Source organism: Pagrus pagrus (genome assembly GCF_965226575.1).
Source record: "Pagrus pagrus genome assembly, chromosome: 15".
Lineage (NCBI taxonomy): Eukaryota > Metazoa > Chordata > Actinopteri > Spariformes > Sparidae > Pagrus > Pagrus pagrus.
The window spans coordinates 30,382,108-30,399,113 of NC_140199.1; the positions used below are offsets into that span (position 1 = coordinate 30,382,108).

The following is a 17,006-nucleotide window of genomic DNA, read 5'->3' on the forward strand; positions in this document are numbered from 1 at the left end:
ATGCTCCTGTAAATCACCCAATCTCACCCTATTCAAAGAGCATAATAGTTAAATCTACTGTGAGGATATGGAGACAATTCAGATGATATTTCGGCCTTCAGGCTCCTTCTTGACTGGCCCCGCTAGCACCAAATCTGTTATTTCACCCTTCACTATTAGATAGAGCGTTCTCTTCCTGGCAGGCGCGGGGTATCAAAACAATCAAGGACTTGTATAATGATGACATATTTTCATCTTTCCAGCAGCTTTCAGAGAAGTCGGCTCTTCCTAAAAATAACTTTTTTAGATATTTAAAGATCTGTAGTTTTGTTAGAAATGTTTACCCCAGTTTTCCTAATTTACCAGAACCTACTGGCCTGGACCAATTCTTGACCCCACTGCCTGCTATGAGGGGCATGATCTCTGTGTTATATAATCTCATTCACTCTGTAAACCCAGCCTCACTTCGTACTATTAGGACGCTATTGGAGAATGATTTACAATGTGAACTTGCAGATAATGTTTGGGATGAGTGTCTGCAGCTGGTCCATTCTGCCTCCATATCTGCTAGGCACGGGTTGCTACAATGTAAGATTCTTTTTGTGACAGATGTCGCCAGTACCCGGCGACCTATTTTCATATGCTTTGGGTGTGCCCTTCCCTGAATACCTTTTGGATGGAGATTTTTAATACTATTTCACAGATCACCTCTGTCTCTTTTACACCATAGACGGTTACTGCCCTATTTGGAGTTACCCTCATATCTGCTATACCAAATTATAAGAAGAACCTGGTAGCTTTTGTAACCCCCTTAGCTAGACGTCTCATTCTTATGAGGTGGAAATCCCAACTCCACCAACCTGTCATGTATGGATAAAGGACATTTTTTACTTTATCAACATGGAGAAAATTCGTTCCACACAGAGGGGATCGTCTGCTTCTTTCAGGAAAACATGGGGCCCATTTTTTGCATACACAAATAAATTGACTTTTCCTAACATCCCAAACTGACAAACAACCCTTTGTACGTTGTCTGGTCTGTTTTAATGTCATGCTTTGTACAGATGTATGTGATTGTACAATTTAATAACTGCCATCTATGCTACCGTCTAAGTATCTTGTTCATTGTTTGTCTTTATTTGAGTTTTGTAATAATAATGAGAAACCTGATACTTGCTTTCTTATAACTGTCACTAATGTGTTTGGAAATTCAATTAAAAAAAAAAAAAAAAAAAAAAAAATGTTCCAGGCAATTGGTAAGACAGTCTCTAATCATTAAAGTCACGAAGCCCATTCTCGTTATATACATCAGCTAAAACATGGATACCCCTAGAACTCCGGTATAGTCCGGGGATGCTTCTCAGCAATAACCCATGTTGATAAGAGGAAACTTATTATGGGACTAAGCCGTAGCTTAGCTCGTTTCAAAGGGACAGCGGAGTAAATCAGATCCTCCAGTATGTGTGGGGATGCTAGGTTCTTTTCTATAGGTTTCCAACAGAGATCAGAATTGGGGTTAAGCCAATCTGTGAGTGGTCTCAATACAAATGACCAAAAATAGTATTTAAAGTTAGGCATGGAAAGACTGCCCTCTGTTTTGTGTCATTGAAGTGTTGTTAACTTCACACACAGCCGTTTCCCTCCCCAAATGAATTTAGAGACCAAAGAATGGACTTTTTCCAGTAATCAGTTGGGGGTGGTAAAGGCAACATTGAAGAAAATAAATGTGTGCGTGGTAAAATATCCATTTTAACAACTGACACACAAGCTTGTAGTGATTTTGGCAAGTGAGACCATCTATTGAGATCCACCTCAATTTTATTATAGATGCCCTGAAAATTCTTATTGGCAATATTAGCTAATGAAGGAAAAATGTCCACCCCCAAGTATTGAAATTGTTTGACCACTAGGATGTGCTGAGGTAATGAGCTCAAGTTCAATTTAGAGTTTAAAGGGAGAAGCACAGATTTTGTCTAATTGATTTTATAACCGGATAGAGAGCTAAATTTGTCAAAAGTATCCAAAATATGCGGTAATGATATGGCTGCTCTATCACAATATAATAATAAGTCATCAGCATACAGCAATATGGAGTGTGTGGTGTTGTTAAAAGTGATGGGAGAAATAATTGGGTGTTGACAAATTTTCTGTGCGAGGGGCTCTAATGACAAAATAAAAAGAAAAGGGCTCAACGGGCATCCCTGTCAGCATGAGCATGATAAATTAAACTTGTTTGATATGACGCCATTCGTGCTTATCATTGCAGATGGGTTATTGTATAGTAGTTTAATTAAACTAATAAAAGTTGGACCCAATTTAAAGCGCTGTAGAACCATCCACAAATATTCCCATTCTAGCCTATCAAAGGCTTTTTCTGCATCAAGGCTCAATACTGCACATGGAGAGGGTATATCCTTGGCAGCATAAATTACATGAAGCAGACGCCGTGTATTGTCAGAAGCAAGTCATGATTTCACAAAGCCCGTCTGGTCACTCTTAATTAGCGTAGTTATGTGGGGTTCTAATCGGGAGGCTAATATGCGGACAAAGATTTTAATTTCTGCATTGAGGATAGACAATGTTCAATAGTTTCAGATTTGTATAGCTCTGCAAAAAAATTTTGGAAAGCAGTATTAATTTCTTTGGGAGCAGTCAGCAATTTTTAGTTTGAGCTAATAGATGTTATGTTGGAAAATTTTTCGCATTTTTGCAGACTAAGAGAGAGCAGGTGACTTGGCCTCGAGCCACTGAAATAATAATTCCTTCTGGTCCTATGGATTTGAAATTCAGCTCATAATCTCAAAATGTTGTTTAACTTCATTCAGACTGCATCGATTTTCTTTTTACTGTCCTCTGTGGCGCCATTCCCCTGCTGAGCCTGTTTGAGCCTTTGTAATTCATTTTCAAGTGAATTAATTTTGCCCAGCCTTGTTCGATTAAGGTAAGAAGCGAACGGAATAGTTGTATTTCCCACATACCCTTTAATTGCGCCCCATAAGACTCAAGGGTACTCTACTGAGTTAGCTTTCTCTGAGATAAATGTTTTAAAAGTATTTCTGAAATGGTCACAATAATCATTGTTTTTAAGTAATGTGGTGTTAAAGCGCCATCTTGTGGCCTTAGTTGGAGTCTTGGCAAGTGTGAGCTGTGATGTAATAACACAATGGTCAGATAAAGAGTTAGGATAAATCACAGCTGAATGAATTTCAGAGTATTAAATTGCAGAAGTCAATAAATGATCTATCCTTGAATAGGTTTTGTGTCTGTATGAATAAAAACTATATTGTTTTGAAGAAGGATTTACGGCTCTAAATAGATCCGTGAGACTGAAATCGTCATCTAAACCTTGGAAGGCGACTGTAGAAAGAGGAATATGTTGAGATGGTGCGCTAGATCTATCGAGTAAGGGATCAAGGACAGCGTTCATGTCAGCGCCAATAATAACTGAAAAGTCCTGCAGGTCAAATAAAGTCTTGCTAATTGTGCCAAAGAACTCTGGACTAAAGTGATTAGTGGCATATATACATAGAAATGCAATTTTCTGATCATATATATTTGTTTTAATGTAAGCAATTCGGCCATCCTCGCTTCCATAGCTTCCAATTATTGTTAAGGATAGGCTGCATCTCAACACCACCAGGGCCCCGCGGCTTTTAGAGTTGAAAGTAGCCGCAGCTGAAGTATAGTAATAAGGGTTCGACAAGCGTTGTTTATCAGAGTGTTTAAAATGTGACTCTCGAATGAAGGCCACGTCTATCCTGTGTCTCTTAACCTAATCAAGACACATTGAGCGCTTAATGGGGGCATTAAGACCATTTATATTCCAGCTAGCTGTGTGTAGCATAGTCATTATTACAGACAGGACTGGGCAAAATGTTGTGTTCCTGCAAACACATTAGTCAGAAATGTGGAAATCCAAATATACAACCCCATGTCGCTAAAGAAAAAAGGAAAAATACGAACTCGTATCTAACATTATAACGTATAACAAGGTGGCAGTAGCCACAAACAAAACACCCACTATTCAGTTCAATTCAATTCAGTTCAATTCAAAGGGGACTTTATTGGCATGAAAGTTTAACAACAATGTTGCCAAAGCATCTGTCCAAACACTCGGACATAACATAACAAATAACAACACAAACACAACACCAAGATTGATTTACATTAATTATATATACAGTATATACAGTGTGTGTGTGTGTGTGTGTTTGTATGTGTGTGCGTGTGTGTGTCAGTCATTCACTGTCCCTCAGGTTGTGGCATGTTGACACATATTGGGCAGCAAGGTATGCCCTATCTCCTTCTCCCAGGATTTATTTTTAATTTTGAGATGTCATTCAGCTCTTTGAACTCTGAGATTACCGAATTGAATTTTAAAATAATTGTTCCTCATTTCGTTGAATGTTTTACATTGTAGGAGAAAGTGCATCTCTGTCTCAACCTCACCTGTCGAGCAGTGACCACATGTTCTGTTTTCTTTTGGTTTCTATGATTTTTTTGTGTCTTCCTGTTTGGATTGTAAATTTGTGGTCACTGAGCCTGTACTTGGTGAGGATCTGTCTCTGCTTTCTATCTCTGTAGACAGTAGAGAGATATTCTGCTAATTCATACTCTCTTTTTAGGGCTAGATATTATTCTAATCTACTTTGGCTTTTAGTTTCTTCCCAGGGAGCAAAAAGTGGTCTAGATCATGTCTTTTAGACATCATTTATGGACATCCAAGACGTCTAAAAGACATCCTCTGGGGAGCCAGAATGAAAGTTTTTTATACGTCTTTTCTGGACGTTGTATAGATGTTTATTTATCGTTTATCGACTAATTCTGGCTGTCAGTGGACGTCCAGATCATAGCCAGTATGAACATCTATTCTCAACTAATTCTGGATGTCAGTGGATGTCTAGATTATGGCCTGACTGGATGTCTTTTCTCAACGTCATTTATCGACTAATCCTGGCTGTTAATGGATGTCCAGATCATAGCCAGTTTGAACGTCTATTCTCAACTAATTCTGGATGTCAGTGGATGTCTAGATTATGGCCTGACTATTGACATTCTCAGGCCATGATCTGGATGTCCATTGACAGCCAGAATTAGTTGAGAATAGACGTTCATACTGGCTATGATCTGGACGTCCACTGACTATACAACATCCAGAAAAGACGTATAAAAAACTTTCATTCTGGCTCCCCAGAGGACATCTTTTAGACGCCTCCTTAAATGTCCAAAAGACCACTTTTTGCTCAATGGGTTCTTTCCAATCTTCCAGATAGGTTTCTTTACATTGTGTTATAATTTGCTTTACTCTGATTAGTGTTTGGATAGCAGTGTTGTTGTGAGGCTGGTCAGACTGTGTCTGAGAGGGAGCAGTAAGCCTCAGTACCAACTGACATAGGGGACTCTTTTCTGGGCTCAGCTCTTGAGTTTGGAGGGCTTTGGAGTGGAGGGTGTCTCGGGGGCTGGATTTCAGGTGGTTAAAAAAGTTGAGCATTCTCTTTTGAATAGGGTTGTCAGAAGTATCGAAATTCAAAAAAGTATCGATACTAACATGTTGTATCCGGATACGATACTCATTTTCAAAAGTATCGATACCACCACCCCCCCCCCCCGCCCCCGGCGCCGAGCCGCCGACGTTGCGTCCTTCTCCCTCTCTGCCTTCACACACACAGCAGCAGGCACCCTCTCCCTCACCGTGACGTGCATAATAACAACAGAGCATGGCCAGTGCTGCTGCAGGAGGGCCAAATCAACCAGTTTTGGTTGAAAATGAAAGAGGGAAAAGTGTTGTTTGGAGGTATTTTGCCTTCGAGTCTAACGAGCACGGAAAGCCGAAGGACGTGGATAAGCCTGTGTGCAAACACTGCTACAAGGCGGTGGCGACCAAGTCAAGTAATACTTCCAACTTCGCGAAACAAATTAAGGACCGACACCCTGGCCTTCACAGTGAATTTCGACAAGTTAGTGTCTTTCGTTTCAAACTTATTACTGCCCCCTATACCACAGTGTAGAAGCCTGTAATAGAGCCCTTCATGCCAAACAGAGTCGAAAGCTTTCTTGAAATCAATGAAACAAGTGAATATCTTACCATTTTTTGTTTGGTGTACATGTTTGTTAATTAAAGTGTGAAGGGTATATACATGGTCGGTGGTGCAGTGTTTTGGGAGGAAGCCAATTTGACTTTTACTCAAGATGGAGTGTTCCTCAAGGAAATCTAGCATTCTTTTATTCGGAATACTACAGAATAATTTGAGCATTTCGTTTTTAATGCTGTCTGGACCACAAGCTTTCCTTGGCTGGAGAGATTTTGTCTGTGTGGTCAATTCTTCCCAAGTAATTGGGAAATCAAGGGGGTTATGGTTGTCTTTAATTGTTTCTTCTGATGTTTGGAGTTTTTCTTGTATAATTCATTGATCTGAATTGATTTGATTTATTGGTATGTCTTTGTACAGATTTTCAAAATGTGCTCTCCAGATGTCACCATTTTGGATCGGTAATGTCTGTTGCTTTGTGTTGAACTTGTTCCATATATCCCAGAATTGATTTTGATTAATGGCATTCTCCATTTCTTCAAGTTTCATGTGGGTATAATTTTATTTTTTGTTCCTAATTAGGGCCCGCGAGCAGGAAACCTGCGAAGGCCCTATTGTATCTGTAAGGATTTTTTTTTTCTTTTTCTTTTTCCTCCCAAACGATCGCATATTTGGCGGCCTGAACATACCCCAAAACTCACCAAACTAGGAACATAAGTCACACATTGGTGTGCCCCTATCTGAATTCAAAATGATTGGGGCTGGGTGTGGCCAGGGGACTCCATAGCGCCACCTAACGTCTATTTGTCCCCGCGACAATTTTCTCAGATCATCATGAAATTCGCAGGACTCATAGGTCACAAGGATTTAGCCAGGAATTATTTTGTTGGAATTTTTCCTGCAACAAGAAGTCGGCAATCTTGAATGGCGTGCGGCGATTTTCATTTTTCCGATACTGTTTAGAGGACTATGTTAATGTGCTACTGCGTGCGCCGCCCACTTCTTCCTGCCGACCGGAAGACGTGAGGAAGGCATCGCGGGACCATGGCAACAAGCGCTACACAGCAACTTTCAATAAAGTTGAGGAAAAAAAACAAACAAAAAAAAAACAAACAAGGAGCAATACACAGCGCGACGCAGCTTTTCTGTGTCCGTGCCTGCATATAACTGATAGTAGCACAGCAGACATGTAGCAGGTAGCCCCTGTCTCCAGCTCCAAAACAAAGTAGTGACTGCTTTACTGCAGATAACGTTTTGATACTCTCAGGTCTGGTCTCTCATGCCAGCAGCTAACGCTACAGGCTGTAGCATTAGCTGTACCGTTAGCTGTAGCCTACAGCTAAAGCTACAGCTAATGCTACGGCTAACGCTACACACGTATTACATGTATACCAACACACAGAAAAACGGTCAGAGGACAGTCTCCCAGAGCCATGACATCTGCCAAACTACAGCAGCTCCTCGGGCTGTCAGCAGTGCATTCAGACAAGACACGCTTCTAGAAGTTTGCTTACACACTGTCCTTTAGCACAACATGCTAATGAATTAACGTAGCTCACTGGCCGTGAATAACAGAGACCAGTTCATACCGTTTCCTCTGCGTGTTCACCGCGGAACAGCAGCTAAACGTCCGCGAACAACTGACACACACAACTGAGACGATGTCACACCGTCTCCTCTGTTTGTTCACCGCCGAGCAGTAGCTCACTGTCCGCGAACAACTGAGACATTTCACCCCGTCTCCTCCCCATGTTCACGGCCGAGCAGTGGTTCACCGGCTGATTAGAAGCGATAAAATCTCAATACCCTAATTCATTGTCTCAATTCACCGTCATGTTTTAAAAGAGTGCTGATATGACACAGTAAGCCCAACGTTGATAACTTCACATGTAATGTTAGTTCAGCCTCATATTTACATCCACGGTTAGCGTTAGCTCATGTGCTAAACGGCCAAAGTAACACAAACTATACTGTTTTTTAAATACTTACAGTTCCATCATTGACAGCGGGTATGGATCCATCAGAATAATACTAAAACTGCTTTTCTATGTTTTGTAGGATTGTATATTTTGTGTTAATACAACATTGTATTGTATGTTGTCATAAAAATAAAGGCACTTAAATGGAATAGTGTTACAGTGTTTCTAGATGCTAGAAGCTAAGTTGCTTTGACTGTAAGTCCAACAGCAGAACATTTCACTTGTTCATTTGTGAAGTGAAGTGGCATACTATAAGGATAACGCACATTTCACACTGTTTCACTGAGAAAAATTCACGTTTTCTAGAGAAAGAAACTTTTAATTTCATCCACGGTGAAGAACAAGGAAGAGCTGACACAGAAAAGGTCATGTTGGTGAAAATTAATAGCTGATACTCTGATGTCCCATTCCAGTGAAGGCAGCTTGAAGTATTCCATAATTAAATGGTGATGAATAAATAAATTATTAAATAAATGATTAAAAACAAAAATGTGATTGTGGATGCTTTTTCATGCTTTTAACGGTAAAATGACTAATTTCACAGCAAACGCCATTATAACCACCTGAGATGGCAGCCGTTTGATTGACAGCTCATTTGAGAAGATAGGAGCTTCTAAGCCCACCGTAGAGACTACAACAGCCAATGAGTGATGACAGGTGACCCACTCTCTGTTCTTCCTTCTCTCTCTTGAGACATTAGCCCCTAGACGTTAGAAAATGTGCCACATTTGCAGCCAGGTAAAGGCTGCAATCTGCCGCCTTGTCTATGTGAAACGGAGGTGTAATATTCCTCCTTTGCAAAAAAAAAGCCACTGGGGTAGGCGTAAACATGTGACGTGAGGTGAAGCACGAAGTTGGGCGTGAACAGTGACGAGTGATCTGGTTATTGACGATTCTCTCGGCTGTGATGGTTAGCATCTTGTGGATCTCAGCATCTTTCCAGTTGCTCATCTTGATGTCCGCGGATGAAGTGATGAACTGACTGCTGTGATCTGCTGTTTCCTGCTTTTAAAACTTCCGACTGTGGGTCGCACAACAATGCATGTCATCTACACCTCTGCCCATGTCACGCAATTGCCGGCACATCGACGCCTTGGATTAACATAGCAATGGAGGCGGCAAAAAGTGTACCCTCCGAGGCGTCATATTGGCGGCCCAAAACAGACCCCCAATATGCCACAGTCTGTCTAAATTCACGGACCTAGCCGCAAAAAGGACAGCCAAATTGGCGGGTTGCTGTCCAGTATAAAAACGGCTATTTACTCACCAGCCTCCAGATGACTGGTACATCATGCAGCCAATGAGATTTTAAATCCAGTAATATATAGTTCATATCAGTTTTTAAAGCCATAAACTTGAAAGTTATTTCAGTTGAAGTAGCTTTATACACTAAGCACTTGCTTTCATTATGTAATATACACAGAGTTAGTGTAAATAGGGAAATTAACTATAATGAGTTTTTGCCCCTGTTACTCTCAGGCGGGGGGCCTGAATGTTTCCATTGAAAAACATGTGTTCAGTGTTGATTTCCAGTGATATTGTTTATAATTTGAATTTGTGAGACTATATGATGTGGACCCACTGTGTTTCCAGCTAATAGGGCAGTTACAGGTCATCTGCATCAAACATTCAGCTCATAACCTTTCAGAAGAGCCCAAAACCAAATGGTTCAACAACAGCAGGAAGCAGGGTTAGCATTAGCATTAGCTTTAGTGTAATGGGCATGAGGTCAATGTTCCCTCCTGCACAGGACCCGCAACAGGTTCCCTGAATCCAGCGGATCGTCTTGTTTTGGTCTGGACCTGAACTGTCCTGCCAGCAGGCCGCCAGTTCACCAGCTATGAGACTCAGTGTCCTCGCTCTGCCCACCCTAAAAATATCCGTCACCAAGTGCGCGGATCAAAGGGGGCAGCAACACCGCCATGAATCCCGCCCCGGCATTTAACCTAAAACCTTTGAGAGGAGGAGCATGCACTGTGAGCACAGGGCCCGGCATCCAGAGCTGTGCACAGGAGAGAGCAGCTGGCTCGGGTTTCACAGACACGCACTGACGGCTGACCTGCTGCACAGACACGGAGCGCTCAGAGGAGAAGCAGCGAATGGACAGACGGAGCGGGACGCCGAGGAATCAGAGTCCGTCCCTGTGAATCAGGACCAGCACTCACTGACTGACAGCTATCTACACAATGTCTCCTATTCTAGCTTTCATGTAGGCCTAGTTGCTCCTCTAGTGCAGCAGGGTGGTGTAGAGACAGTGTGAAGGAGAAAAGACACTTCTACTAAACTTTTGTCCCTGCAGAGAGAGGCCAGCTCCAAAGCTGCAGGTCGTCAGGATTCCTCTTCTGCTGCTCTTCACCTGATGAATTTAGGGATTTCCGTGTGGATCAGAGCAGAGTTAGATTTCTGAAATGGAAGAGTATCAGAAGTGGGGGGGCCCTGGTAAACCGGGTGAGGCGAGGAGGACTCGGGGCGAGCAGCAGCAGCAGCCCCTGTGGAGACACTGGAGAGATCTGTACGGTGCAACGATCAGCACCGCCGTGGCTCTCCTGTGCATTGGATTTTGCATTGTGGTTTTTGTGCGGACATCGGAGTTACAGTCCAGGATAGTAAGTCTGGAGCAGCAGCAGCGGGACGCGTGGATGTTGTCTGTGGAGCAGGTGGAGCCCGTCATCCTGGGCCGACTCGACCAGATCCTGGAGGAGGTGAGCGCTTCACAGACACACTCAGTCTAAATGATTCCCCAACAGCAGTATACTGGAGTCAGTAGTGATCCAGTGTAACCTGCTCAGTGCTGTGATGATGCTGACAGGAGAGGAGACATGCTCAGCTCTGTCCCTTCTTCCAATGATGGTTTCATATGGTTTGTAATGCGACGGAGCAGTTCACATCTTCAGTAGCCACAGTGTTATGAAGTAGTAGGCTTAATTACTATTAATGTGTTAACCTGTTCGATCAAACTTCATTAGTTCCTTCTCCAACACGTGGAAACCCCAAACTTCTTCTTATGAAGTTTGAAGTAGTGATTAGAAGTTGCCCTTCCACACCAACCAAAAGGAGTTTTTTACAGCTTGCAACCCAAAACTTGTTCCTATTAATGGAGTCATTACAAAAAGCTTGTTAATCATTAAAGGATAAGTTCACCCCAAAAAAGCACACATGGTAGGTGAAGACACACAGCCACAGTAAAAGTAGTTTTTTCTGTTTTAAATCAAGTCTCCAGCTACTTCAGTTGTTCAGGAGAATGCTGCAACGCTGCTTCACTGTGAAGGATAATGACTGGATTTTACTTTTGGGGTGAGCTGTTCCTTTATTACAGGCTCCATGTACTTCTTTTAAAAGCGTTATAAAGGGTGCCTTATTAGAAAGAGGTAGCAGGATGTGTTTAGTCAAAGACTAACAATGTTCGTCTCTTCTGCGAATCAGTCCATTACTAAGCAGTTTGTCCAAGTGTTCTTACTACCATGTGTGCGTCTGTGATATCATGTGAGGAGCTCTCCCTGGCCTTTCACATCTGTTGCTCCTGTAATTGCCCTTTGTGCTGCCCTTTCATTGACCACTTCCACAGCTACACTAACAAGTTCTTCCACAGTGATTGAAGTCCCACAGAGGCTCCGTTTTCCCTCCCTCCATTTGCTTTGGCCCAACTTTTATCACCCACCACCCCTCCGCTATGAGCCCTTTCACTAGGGCAAGTATAATGCACTCACCAGGAGAAGACAGAGCACAGGGTGCCAACAGCCAGGGAGGATGGCAGTATTACACTCAGCATACGTATTCATAGAGTTAGTATCAAGAAGACATTTCCTGAGATATGTTTGGAAGAAAATATATGGTGATAATGTGAAAGTTCAACATTTTGGTAAGTACGCACATTCTTGTGAGATGAGAAGATCAATGATTTGAAGGCTGGATGCATTCAGGGCTACAGCCAGGCAGAAGTACTGAGGTCAGGCCAAGTATCCTGAACCCTCCAGCCTCAACCAACACAAATACGTTTCCCTCTGAACAGTGTGTCTGTCTGCCCAGCACTTCTGACTCCATACAGCCCAGGTTGCCAGATATGGTGGGTGAGCAGAGGCTGTGGTTTTTATCTTTGTACCTGCACGGATGTGCCACAGTCCCACTGCCAGATAAAACATCTTGACAATGTACCTTTCTGCCAAACCACTGATATAATAACCTTACATTTCTTAAGGTTAATTGTTTTTATTTTATGTTGTGACAACGCTATGCTTTATGCTCTGGTTAGGTTTAGGCACAAATAACACTTGAGGAGCTTTGAGGTGTTAGAAGGTGTATTTCTGAATTTCTGAATAAAGCCAGCCTAGCTGTTTGTTGACATGAGATCATCAGGCCCATCAAATCTAATCAGATAAGATTGGATATGTTTTTATTAACGGCCAATGAGAATACAGCACAAATACAAGACAATCAGAAGTTGAGATGATCGAAGAAAGTCAGATGTTGCTGTGTTCACAAACAGAACGCAGGGAGGTTGATGAACTGGATGTAAGGACAATCAGGGGTGCTGTTGATAGAGTCCTCTCTGAGAGCCTGGCTCCGGAGCTCCTCCGTGGGACCCAGTGAATAGGATCTCCGCGTCTTCATTTCCAGACGGCCTGGGGCGATGCAGCCTGTCTCTTTGTTTAGCTCTGTGTGTATAAATAGTCATTATTAATGGGCACAAGCACAGATGTGGCCTTTTGTATGGAGAGAGAGACGTCTTTGGTACTTTCACCCAACACAGTCCAGAACCCACCTCCCTGTCTTCCTCAATGACGACCAGTTTCCTCTGTTATGGAAAACGTCCCCTGTTGGAGCAGCTCAGACTCGGTGCTGTTATTATTCTAGTCAAATTTGGATCACAGCAGAATTCATTAGCTCAGTGAGTGATGTGTCTAGTCAGTTTGGGTCACAGTTACTGTGCCAGTGATGAGGCTGTCTATCGATCAGTGAGCTACATTGATGGACTGGGTGATTGACTGCTTATTTTCTGACTTATTAATGTATCACTTTGAAGGGGATAGTGTTTTTCTATTGCAGTGCAGAAATTGAAAGTTAATGGTGGCCCGTGGGTCTGCTCCGTGTGGACTGAATGTGTAGACAGGATGCTTTTTGCTGAGATGCTGTAGCATTGACTGTGCTATTGTGGCAGGGTAGTTGGATTTTTTATTTTTTCTTCTTAAAATGATTCTAAACTTTGGATTCTCTCTCTTCCTCCATCCTGGCCATCAAACATGCCTTCTTTATATTACATGTCCACAATGTAAGTGTGTTGTACATTAGTAATAATCCTCAGTGCACTGCATTTAGTGATATGGATTAAATACAGCTTGAATAATATTTAGTAAATTAGTTACTTGAGGAATCCTATCAGTCCTTGTATGAAGGTTCACAGCTCTATGGAACTGCAAATTCTCAACAGGTGTCCAAGTCATGAATAAGCTTTGTCAGGTCCTTCAATTCAGTCATACTTCTCCCAAAATAACTACCATACTCTTAACAACACCCCTGAAAACAGCTTGACCTCCTTAACCTCCCCCTCATTCTGTCATTATCTCTCCCCAAACATGGCCCCTTTAGCATTTACAATTAACCACAAAGTGCTCTCTGCAGACCTGGTGCAAGCCTGGTGCATATAGTGAGTGTAGAGGTATGATGGAGGCTGGAGGCCACATAGTGAGTGTAGAGGTATGAGGGAGACTGGAGGCCACATAGTGAGGTGTAGAAATGTGAAAAATATAGTCTCCCCTGCCCCGGTTTCCCCACTCTTCTCCCCACAGTGCTGCCACCTAATGCATTGTACAATACATACATATATGTGTGTGTGTGTGTGTGTGTGTGTGTGTGTGTGTTTGCGGGAGAAGAAATAATGTGCTAATCAGACAGCCTAATGCAAACAGCACACTCAAGTAGAAGTACCGAGCCTCCTCTGTACTTTCAGAGCACAGTTAGTGATGGCTGCACATACGTATGTGTCATCATTGTAACTAATGTATTTTCTTCATTTTCTGCTGTAATTACTACTTCTGCAGAACTTTGAATTGTTTAAGATTATTTGAGATGTGGTATGATTTTCCCTTGTGGAACAGAACAGACACTACGTCCTAACTACATGCGAGTGTCAGAGTCGACCCAATGGCAGACACTCACTGCCCACACTGACTCCGTTTAATATGATACATCATGTGAACATGTGGAGATCAGGTTGGAGACTCAAGCACTCAAGTAAAAGATGGGTGGGTTTGCTAAGATAGCCTTTCATCCTATGTTTGTCCTTTTGTGTTTTAAAGAGCTATGAGCACATGTTTATACTGTAATATTTAGATGTTTCACTACTGAAAAGGATGTACAATATAGCCAACAGCCAGTAGAGATGGTGGGTTTTCCCACCAGAAACTTTCAGCTCCCTGGCAATTTTGTTTTTTGTGGTAACAGGAGATAGTATTCTGTAGATAACTTCTCATTTAATATCCATTCATCCACTTTTCCTCATTCAACACGAGCGACAGGATTGAAAATAGAAACAGGGCTTTGGGCTCAGAACGGTGCAACATTCTGCGCAGTGCTACGTTACTAGCAGCTAGAGATGTTCCGATGCCATTTTTTCCCTCCCGATACCGATTCCGATACTTGTGCTGTGGGTATCGGCCGATACTGAGTACCAATACCAGTGTGTTATAAAAAAATAATAATATCATCACTACGCCTGCATGACTGTGATAGGATATATGATTATCATTGTGGTAAGGCCTGGCTCAGGTTAAACTCTTTGTAAAACATGAATGAATACAGCAACTGGAAGCCATTTATTTTTAAATAGAACAGTATAAAACAATAGTGCAACAGCAACTTAATTAAATAAATCTAGGAATAATTATGTGCAGCCACAATACTGTGAAATAAAAAAGGCATTTACATTTTTAAATAGAGCGGTGTAAAAAAGTAGTGAAAGAGCAAATTAACTGAATAAATCTAGAAATAAATTTCATTGATAAAACTTAAAAGTGAAGCCACAATATTTTGAAATAAAAGACAGGCATTTAAATGTTTAAATAGAACGTTATAAAAAAGTTGTGCAACAGAAACTCAGCTGAATAAATCTAGGAATAATTCTTTTAAAAAAATTAAAGTGCAGCCACAATATTGTAAAATAAAAAAGTCATTTAAATAGAACAGTATAAAAAAGTAGTCCAACAGCAACTTAAACGATTCCTTTAAAAAAAAGTGCAGCCATTATGTACTAAATTAAAGACATTTAAATCTTTAAATAGTGCAGTATTTAACAATAGTGCAACACCAACCAATAAAGTAAACATTAAAAAAAAAATACAAATCAAAAGAGCAGCAGCTACACAAATAATACTTTACAAAAAATACTTTAAAACAAGTAGGCTACACATTGCAGTAGCATTTTAGCAATTTAGTATTGCTCATAATTTCAAGAGCAAAGGCAGATTCTTCTTCAAGAAGATGAGCATTTCTGCTCTCTCTCCTCCTAGCCTGTTCCTTCTTGCATCAACAATGTTGGACGCTGCACTGAACAGTCTCTCACTGTCAACACTGGTACAAGGAGCACAGAGAAACTTTGCAGCAGTGGCAGCCAGGGTGGGAAACCAAATTTGGTTGACTCCCCAGTACTGGAATGGGCTTATGCTACTTGCCCCACATTCCTCATCATGCTCCTGCAGGATTTCCTCAAACAGGCCTTTCAAGCTGCTCTTTCTGCTGCTGCTGCTGCTGTCTGGCTGTGCTTCCATACGTGGGGCTTTATGGGGGTTTTCTGGCACTGTCTCTGCTCCCTCAGGTGTGGTCCTGCTCAGTAACGCCTCCATCTTCTCCACCTCTTGGGTCAGAGCATCCTTGGCATGCTTGATGCTGTCTGCACCTGTGAAGTATCTGAAACAACAATGAAAAATAATAAATAAATGTCTTAATGTGTAAAATAAACAAATAAACAACCTCCTCCCTAGTAGCTTTTAGTGGTAACGTATTCATGCAATAGTAATCAATAATAATGCAATATCTAGTTATCCAAAACACCATTTCAAAATATTTTGTAATATAATAATAATAATAATAATAATAATAATACATTTTATTTATGGCGCCTTTCAGGGCACTCAAGGTCGCCTTACACAACATATAGACAGCGATTTAAAAGAGCAAAGGACACATATAATATAGACATTTGATAAAAATATTAGACATACCTATCTTTGAATCATGGATCTAACAGAGTGGCAACTGCATACAAGGGCTCATTCTCGATGGTCTTGAATCTTTTCTGGACAGCCTCAAGAAGGGTTGTTTTCATGGTTTTTATACCTGTGTCCCCCTTGTTCTCCCGAGCAAGCAGGCGTTTCAGCATTGTGACCGAGGGGACGACTTCAGCTGCAGATGAGGTGGAGGAGCTAATCTGTCTGGTCATTTCTTCAAATGGTGCCAGAACAGTGATTATTTTCTCCAGTAAAGCCCACTGGTTAGCCGTAAGGGTCACTGGCAGGTCGTGGTCAGCTCCATATGCTTAAATTGACCGCTTCTGCTCTGTAAACACTTGACCATATAGTAGGTACTGTTCCACCTCATTGCTACATCTTGGTGCAGTCGTTTGGTGGGCATTTGTAGATCTTTTTGAATATCCTCCAGGCATGTAGTAGCCAGTGGTGAGTGTTTGAAATGCACGACTATCCTTCTACCATTCGCCAGTGCATCACTCACACTTCTCTGTGACAGTAGTCCTTCATGCACCACCAGCTGGAGAGTGTGGGCGAAGCATCCCAAACTTGGTACATCCATCTCGTCCATGGCTTTCTTCATGTTGCTAGCATTGTCGTGCAAAACAACATGAACGTTGGACTTGGGGATTTTCCACTAGCATCCCCTCAATTGCTTCGGCAATAAATGTGCCAGTATGTTGACAGTAAATGTTGACTCTCTGTCCACCCAGTGTGACGTTAAACTTAGCGAAGACATGGGGCACACATCGGAGCTCCAAATGTCCGTGGTAAAGCTGATT

General features: G+C 41.8%; 1 protein-coding gene across 1 annotated transcript in view; it reads left to right on the forward strand.

The window, feature by feature from the left end:
- The first annotated feature begins 9,962 nt into the window (after positions 1–9,962).
- LOC311270682 (collagen alpha-1(XXV) chain-like) overlaps positions 9,963–17,006 on the forward strand; it is a 76,688-nt gene continuing 69,644 nt past the window's right edge. Inside the window, exon 1 of the mRNA XM_084375747.1 lies at positions 9,963–10,689. Coding sequence (XP_084231873.1) covers positions 10,396–10,689 — 294 coding nt within the window. The 5' untranslated portion in view covers positions 9,963–10,395. The remainder of the gene's footprint in view (positions 10,690–17,006) is intronic.